General features: G+C 46.2%; 1 protein-coding gene across 1 annotated transcript; it reads left to right on the top strand.

Moving 5' to 3' along the window:
* Positions 1 to 1002: 1002 nt before the first annotated feature.
* LOC140468828 (ras-related and estrogen-regulated growth inhibitor-like protein) lies at positions 1003 to 7429 on the top strand. Its single transcript, XM_072564849.1, has 4 exons — positions 1003 to 1120; positions 1202 to 1255; positions 1343 to 1419; positions 7022 to 7429. Exons 1-4 carry the CDS (start codon positions 1003 to 1005, stop codon positions 7427 to 7429), a joined length of 657 nt encoding a protein of 218 aa, XP_072420950.1.
* The last annotated feature ends 1719 nt before the right edge of the window (positions 7430 to 9148 follow it).

Here is a 9148-nt window from a genome sequence, read left to right as displayed (position 1 = left end):
CCCAGCCTCCTGATGCTGCCTGCTTTGCTGTGTTCTCCCAGCCTCCTGATGCTGCCTGCTTTGCTGTGTTCTCCCAGCCTCCTGATGCTGCCTGCTTTGCTGTGTTCTCCCAGCCTCCTGATGCTGCCTGGCTTGCTGTGTTCTCCCAGCCTCCTGCTTGTCTTACCAAGTCTGAGCAGCTTCTTTCAAACTATTTCAATCAACCTCTTTGGACAATATACTACGCGCCTTTGAGACATGATCCAATCTTCTTGAGCTAGCAATAAGGACACTAGTGTTGTGCTACGAGAGCACTTAAGGAGCTGCTTTATATTTAAAGAATGTTAGGTCTTGTCACAATGTTTAAAAAATTCACATTTTATCCAGCCTTAATTGTTAGTGGGTTGACACCACATGGTGTGTCTAAAGTTATCACGAGAAATCAAGTCTCACCAGAAAAGTACTGTAATCGAGGAAGATTCGAGAAACTTGAATTGGACCAGACTGGCACATCATAGCCAAATCTATCACAGCCATCCTTCATGTCCTTTTCTATCATTGCTTTCCCTTAAATTCTTTTAAATATATGAATCTATGGAACTTATCCAGACATTGCATTGCAAGAATAGTCCCATAAGGGATTAAAAAAAATTGACCATCAGCTCCTTAATAGTTTTGGGTTCAAAACAGGCCTCTAGGAAGCCTTCATCTGGCGTCAGTAAGAACATTTCAGCCTGCATTTTGTTCTTGTAAAATATGTGTTTTTAAAAGTTCTCTCTGGATTCTGTAAAAAGTACATTCAAACTCAAGTACATCAGCAACACAAGCAAAGTTGTTACGAAATCTGTTTTCCAGTGATTCCCTTCAGATTTTGTATCTTGTAGTGGAACAGTGGAGTCACCCAGTGAGTCTAGGGTTTCGTCTGTCTGTGTACATATATAGACCACACACACACCACACAGCACTTTCAGCACAGTTCACACACTGAAGAGTGAGAGAGGGAGCTCAACTTTAATATTCCAAATGATTTTGCGAGGTCCTCGCCGAATTGTCAACTACTTCCCCGAGATCGCTGTACCATTTCTGTCAAAACTGGAAGCCAACGTGGTGATATTAGGAGCAGCCAATGTTGGGAAGTCTGGTAAGTTGATCAAACAGCAGAATGCAATGCAATGAAATCTTTCTCTCAGTCCAGGTTTAATGCTTTTGTTTCCATTTGCAGCTTTGACTGTCCGTTTCTTGACAAGAAGATTCATTGGTGAATATGGAGATATCGGTAAATATTTTGCACAGAAACATATTCAGTGCAGTTTTTTGGTTTTGATAAAGAACTGAATTCCTATGAGATTCCTTTCTGTTTTAGAATCAATCTACAGTTACAATGGGACTGTTGCCGGAAGCAAAGTCTCTTTCAATATTTGGGATTCCTGCTATGAACAGGTAAGACTTTTTGAAGTGATAATACCACTTGGAATATCTCAGAATAAAAGTTTCTCTGTAATCCTGCTTTATTTTGTAAGCATTAAATGGAAACTTCCCAGCCCCTGTTCACACCACATTAACAATTCTAATGACAATGTCAGCTCTTTAAGAACAAATAAATTTTAAACACCATCTTCTTCTATCTGAAGCTAGTTTCGATATAGTTTGAGGATTAACCTGTTGTTACCTGGTTACACAAGTTTAATGTTTGTTGGAAAGGATTAATCAAGCTGCTTCTAATCTCCTGAATTGAATTGAATCTTTTACTATCACAAGAATTCAATATAAAATAAAGTGAAAAGTTTATGCTGTCGCGATGAATCGGTGCCACTTCATTAACTTAAAAATAACATAAAAAATGAAAGAAGATCACTGGGAGAAAGTCCAATTTTTCCATTTCCACCACTGCAGTCCTGCTCCGGGCTACACCAGCCCACACCATCCACCAGAGAGAGAGTGTCCCACTCCGGGCTACACCAGCCCACACCATCCCCCAGAGAGAGTGTCCCACTCCGGGCTACACCAGCCCACACCATCCCCCAGAGAGAGTGTCCCACTCCGGGCTACACCAGCCCACACCATCCCCCAGAGAGAGTGTCCCACTCCGGGCTACACCAGCCCACACCATCCCCCAGAGAGAGTGTCCCACTCCAGGCTACACCAGCCCACACCATCCCCCAGAGAGAGTGTCCCACTCCAGGCTACACCAGCCCACACCATCCCCAGAGAGAGTGTCCCACTCCAGGCTACACCAGCCCACACCATCCCCCAGAGAGAGTGTCCCACTCCGGGCTACACCAGCCCACACCATCCCCCAAAGAGAGTGTCCCACTCCAGGCTACACCAGCCCACACCATCCCCCAGAGAGAGTGTCCCACTCCAGGCTACACCAGCCCACACCATCCCCAGAGAGAGTGTCCCACTCCAGGCTACACCAGCCCACACCATCCCCCAGAGAGAGTGTCCCACTCCAGGCTACACCAGCCCACACCATCCCCCAAAGAGAGTGTCCCACTCTGGGCTACACCAGCCCACACCATCCCCCAGGGAGAGTGTCCCACTCCAGGCTACACCAGCCCACACCATCCCCAGAGAGAGTGTCCCACTCCAGGCTACACCAGCCCACACCATCCCCCAGAGAGAGTGTCCCACTCCAGGCTACACCAGCCCACACCATACCCCAGAGAGAGTGTCCCACTCCGGGCTACACCAGCCCACACCATACCCCAGAGAGAGTGTCCCACTCCGGGCTACACCAGCCCACACCATCCCCCAGGGAGAGTGTCCCACTCTGGGCTACACCAGCCCACACCATCCCCCAGGGAGAGTGTCCCACTCCGGGCTACATCATCCCACACCATCCCCCAGGGAGAGTGTCCCACTCCGGGCTACACCAGCCCACACCATCCCCCAGAGAGAGTGTCCCACTCCAGGCTACACCAGCCCACACCATACCCCAGAGAGAGTGTCCCACTCCGGGCTACACCAGCCCACACCATACCCCAGAGAGAGTGTCCCACTCCGGGCTACACCAGCCCACACCATCCCCCAGGGAGAGTGTCCCACTCCGGGCTACACCAGCCCACACCATCCCCCAGAGAGAGTGTCCCACTCCGGGCTACACCAGCCCACACCATCCCCCAGAGAGAGTGTCCCACTCCGGGCTACACCAGCCCACATTGTGCCCCAGAGAGGTTGTCCCACTCTGGGCTACACCAGCCCACCCCATGCCCCAGAGAGAGTGTCCTGCTCCAGGCTACACCAGCCGACACTATGCCCACAGAGAGTGTCCCACTCCCGGCTACACCAGCCGACACCATGCCCACAGAGAGTGTCCCACTCCCGGCTACACCAGCCCACACCATGCCCCACAGAGAGTGTCCCACTCGGGGCTACACCAGCCCACACCGTGCCACTTTAGGTGCCCTGCTCAGATCTACATCAATCCTCGCCATGCCACTGCCAGTCTTGCTCTGGGCATCACAGGCCTGTTGCTTCTGAAGCCTCTGTTGCTCCAGAACCCAATGAAGACCTCTTTAGAAGGTAGTTTAAGCAAACACTTAAGATAAAACTGTGAAAAGAAGAAGGGGTAAAAGAATGAGAAGAGAATGCTGATGAAGAAGTCTAGCCCATGCACAGGGGCCTGGACGCTGCCCATTCCATCACCACTATCTTGATTTCAATGTTATACAAATCAACCATCTTCTAAATTTCAATTTTGGGACGTCTGATGAAAGAACACTTGTGATTTTTCTAGCATCTTTCACAAACTCAGGTAATCCTAGTGTTCATCACTGTACAGCTAATGGAGTTCTTTTGAAGTGTAGTGGATATAGGAATGTATGAAAAATAACTGTGAATTTGACATAGCAACCTCTAATATACAGCAGTGTGATAATGATGAGATAATAATGAGATGTTTGTTGGAGAAGATGTTGATTGTGGGATAAATATTAGCTAGGACACAATAACTCCCTTTTCTTTGTTGAATCAATGTGATGAGATCATGTTCATCCACCTTAGAGAGCTGGCAGGGCTGTGATCTAATCGTCTGGTTAACTGTACTGGCCTAAATTCTGTGGTTTGCTCACAATTAGGTTCTTCATGCTAACTATGAGGGAATTTTAAAAAATTCATTCCCGGGATGTGGGTGTTACTAGCCAGGCCAGTATTTATTACCCGGGGGCAATTAAGTGTCAACCACATTGCTGTGAGTCCGATATCACATGTTGGCCAGACCAGGTAAGGACACACTCCTAACGGACATTAGTGATACAGATGGGATTTAATGACAATTGACAGTGCTTCCATGGTCATCACTAGACCCTTAATTCCAGATTTTTATTATATCCAAATTCCACCATTTGCCTCAGCAGGATTCAAAGGCCGGTCCCCAGAACATTACCTGGGTCACTGGATTAATTGCTGAATGATAATACCACTGAGTCATCAGTGGTAATTTCTGGCTTCCTGCATGTACACACTATATGTGCAGGAAAATGCAAGGAATCTGAAAACTGCTGTCCAGTTTTACCAGCTCCTCGACAAACAATGCTATTCAATTACCTTATGGAGACACTCAGCGTGTAAGTGTTTGAAATTGCTGTGTTTATCCACAAGATCTTCACTAAATACACTTGAATAAAGTGGGGCTTGGTCATTCATATGTAAATGATTTTTCTTTAACTCTGTGATATATGATGATAATTACCAACCAAACTATCTGGTACAAATATTTACTTCATAGAATCCTTGTGTGGAAATAGACCATTCAGCCCATCAAGTCCACAACAATCCACTGAAAAACATCTCACCCCTATTCCATACCTGCAAACCCACATTTACCACAGCCAGTCCACCTAACCTGCACTTCTTTAGACTGCAGGAGGGTATCGGAGCACCCGGAGGAAACCAACGCAGACACAGAGAGAATGTGGAAACTCTACACTGACAGTCACCTGAGGGTGGCTTCAAACCTGGGTCCCTGGTGCTGTGAGGCAGCAGTGCTAACCACATGCTTCCCCAAGTCCACAGGTCCAGAATGTCTTTCCTTCAAATTTTAATTATTGTTGGAGATACTTTTAAGAGTCAGAAATATTGTTTTAGACTTTTTCTCATCTTCTCTCTCATCTCTGTTTCTCTATCCTAGCTTTCTTCCCCGTCTTTATTTTACTTTCTGCACACGATTTTACAATAAAATAAGTAGTCTGCTTTATGATTCCTGGTTTCAACTCCGAGATGGCCCAGCGAGTATTCTTTGCCCCAAGCGAAGAAACTGTAGTTTGCTCAACTCATTTGGATCCAGATTCCTTCACAAGGGAGCTGTGCTGTTTCAGATGCTCAATAACTGTATGTGACTGATCAAAAGTTCCCGAATGCCTGTGGGAAGGTGAATATATAATGTATAGCAAATGTGACTCATTCACCACTGACTAGGGGGCATAATTTCTAAGGTGAGAGGAGAGCAATTTAAAAAGATGCAATTTTCTTTTTACACAGGGGGTGGTTTGAGCGTGGAATGAATGTCCTGAGGAAGTGGTGGATATGGGTACAGTTACAACACTTAAAAGACATTTGGGTGAATTCATGACTAGGACATGTTTGGAGGGATATGGACCAGGAGCAGGCAGGTGAGACTAGTTTAGTTTGGGATTATGGTCAGCAGGGACTGGTTGGGCCGAAGGGTCTGTTTCTGTGCTGTCTGACTCAATGACTCTGATAAAATGCAAGCCAAGATAAACCAGATTTCCTTTTCAGTTTCTCTTCGCAGACACTGCCAGACTTGCTGAATTTCTCCAGCAATTTCCATATCCGTCTGTTTCAGATTGCCAGCATTAGCTGTTCTTTGTTTTATCTTCTTTTCAGCTCGTGTTGTGGGTATGGTCATTAGATGCTTCATTAATGATCTTCCCTTCAACATAAGGTCAGAAGTGAGCATGTTCGCCGATGACTGCGCAATGTTCAGCAGCATTCCCGAGTCCTCAGGTACTGAAGCAGTCCATGTTCAAGTGCAACAAGATCTAGACAATATCCAGGCTTGGGTTGACAAGTGGCAAGTAACATTCGTGCCATAGCTATGACCAACACCAATAAGAGAAAATCTAACCACCGCCCTTTGACATCCAATAGTGATACAATCACTGAAACCCCCAGTATCAATATCCTGGGGGTTATCATTGACGAGGAACTCAACTGGACTCATCACATAAACACAGTGGCTACAAGAGCAGGTCAGAGGCTAGGAATACTGTGGTAAGTAACTCATCTTCTGATTCCCTACATCCCTACAAGGAGCAAGTGCGAATACTCTCCACTTGCCTGGATGCTCCAACAATACTCAAGAAGCTTGACACCAACCAGGACAAAGCAGCCCACCTGATTGGCACCACACCCACAACCATCCACTCCCTCCATCACCGACACTCAGTAGCAGCAGTATGTACCAGCTTCAAGATGCACTGCAGAAATTCACCAAAGATCCTCAGACAGCACCTTCCAAACCCCTGATCACTTCCATCTGGAAGGATAAGGGCAGCAGACAGATGGGAACATCAGCACCTTCAATTTCCTCTTCAAGCCACTCACCATTCTGACTTGGAAATATATCGCTGTTCTTTCACCTGTCACGGGGTCAAAATCCTGGAATTCCCTCCCTAAGAGCATTGTGGGTCAACCCCCAGCAAGGTTCAAGCAGGCAGCTCACCAGCACCTTCTTGAGGGCAACTAGGGATGGGCAATAAATGTTGGCCCAGCCAGCAACGCCTACATCCCACAAATTAGTTATTTTTTAAAAAAAAGGTGATAGAAATTGTCTTAGGTTCAAAGTGAGCATTGGCTAAAGGCAGAAAAGAGTGCAACCATGATGCCCCCCATGGTTGAACAACTGCCGAGGCTCATTGAAGAATGGTCACTTGGGTGTGGGAGAGGGATTTTCAGTACCCAGGAACTTACCCCCAGGGAGTGCTAGCACCTTGGGGGTGAAGGGAGTTCAGAGAGGAATTGGTTTAGATAGGAAAATGTGAGGTGCTTGAATTGACTCAATTCTCTGTTTCCATTGAAGGATTTGAATCAAAACTTTGTGAAGGAGAAACAGATCCAGTGGGCAAATGGCTTTGTATTGGTTTATAGCATCTGTGACCGAGCCAGTTTTAACATAGTTCAACAGCAGATCCAAGTCATCAAGTCAATGAAACATTACCCGGGCAGTGACACTGCACCAATCATCATTGTGGGGAACAAGAGAGACCTCTGTCACCAAAGGATGGTTTCCAGTCAGGAGGGTCGACTCCTTGCCTTGGCAACAGAGTGCCAGTTTTGCGAAATCTCAGTTGCAGAAACTTATCACGGCGTCCTGCTGGTCTTCCACAGTCTAGTGGAAAGAATCAAGGAATCCAAAATTCCGGTTTGGAAAATAACTGGGATAAAGAGCATCCTCCGAAATGTGTCTTCTGTGTTTACTCATATTTAAGGAATTCTGCAGGATATTTTAATTGGGACTTTGCAATTGGCTTAGTTGGACCTATTGTACTGTATTTCTCAATCACAAGATTTACACGCTCTGCTCCTACGTTTTTAGCCGTTCTATTTTTCACTTTTGAATTGACTTTAATTCCTTTGCTTCTACTTTCACTGGTGAATATGATTAATATTGATGAGGATAGGTAGAGTTGAATGGGGGAATGGCCCCAAAAGGTCAGCAGTTCTGGCATACCTCTCCCAAGGAACTGCTCTTAATACAGGAACTTAAATCTTGATCATCGTGGCAAATTGGTCATCGTATCCTATTCTCCCCAATGTCCAAGTTGGGAAGAGACCACTCACATGCTGGATCTCTCTCTTATATATTTAGTCCCTCTCCAGATTATGCTGCGAGAGTATCCCAAATGATATTGGTTGATTCTCTGAAAGACTGAGGTAAAAACAATAACTGCAGATGCTGAAAACCAAATACTGGATTAGTGGTGCTGGAAGAGCACAGCAGTTCAGGCAGCATCCAAGGAGCTTCGAAATCGATGTTTCGGGCAAAAGCCCTTCATCAGGAATATGTTGATTTCGCTGCTTCATCTCTTGCCTCTTGCCTCTTGCAAGGATGCCTGCCTTGAAGAAATTTTCCTCCTCTCTCTACAAGAATCTCAGGGAGTCCCTCTCCCACTGCAACTCCCAGATCATTTCCTCTGCTCTGACCTATCACCTTCATCCCCTCCCCCACTCACCCATTGTACTCTATGCTACTTTCTTCCCACCCCCACCCTCCTCTAGCTTATCTCTCCACGCTTCAGGCTCACTGCCTTTATTCCTGATGAAGGGCTTTTGCCCGAAACGTCGATTTCGCTGCTCGTTGGATGCTGCCTGAACTGCTGTGCTCTTCCAGCACCACTAATCCAGTATTTGAAAGACTGCCCTATTTTCAGTTGGTTTGATCTCCATGCAGCTCATTGAGCTGACCAATAAGGTAATCCGATTCTGGATTAGTGGTGCTGGAAGAGCACAGCAGTTCAAGCAGCATCTAAGTAGCTTCAAAATCGACGTTTCGGGCAAAAGCCCTTCATCAGGAATAAAGGCAGTGAGCCTGAAGCGTGGGGAGATAAGCTAGTCCACGCTTCAGGCTCACTGCCTTTATTCCTGATGAAGGGCTTTTGCCCGAAACATCGATTTCGAAGCTACTTGGATGCTGCCTGAACTGCTGTGGTCTTCCAGCACCACTAATCCAGAATCTGGTTTCCAGCATCTGCAGTTATTGTTTTTACCCCAATAAGGTAATCCATCAGCCCAGCCCATGCTCAGTTGTCAAGAGGTTCATCTGTTTCAGTCCAAAGGTCACTTGTCAGGCATTCTGACCCTGATCCCAAGAGGCTATGTTTTCCAGGCCCAGACTTGATGAACTGTGACCTTGCCATCAGCATGGCACAATGGCTGTACCAAGCGACTTGCTGCACTGTGGCTTGGAGTTCTTCCAGATTCTTTATTTCGATGCAACTTGAAAGTTTCCTTGCCTGTACATGACTGTAAATGATTCTTGATGTACAATAGTTTCGTTGTTCCAAGGAAGCCAAAATTCAAATGTTTTAACTTTGGTCTCATCACTCCTTGTCACAATCTTGATAAATGACCTAGACTTTTGAATGTAGACGGCAGCATTATAAAACTTGCAGATAATATGAAACTTGGCAAAGTGATAGCTGGTGAT

Source organism: Chiloscyllium punctatum, chromosome 48, assembly GCF_047496795.1.
Source record: "Chiloscyllium punctatum isolate Juve2018m chromosome 48, sChiPun1.3, whole genome shotgun sequence".
NCBI lineage: Eukaryota > Metazoa > Chordata > Chondrichthyes > Orectolobiformes > Hemiscylliidae > Chiloscyllium > Chiloscyllium punctatum.
The sequence above is the reverse complement of the archived record's forward strand: the minus strand, read 5'-3'. Positions and strand labels throughout refer to the sequence as shown.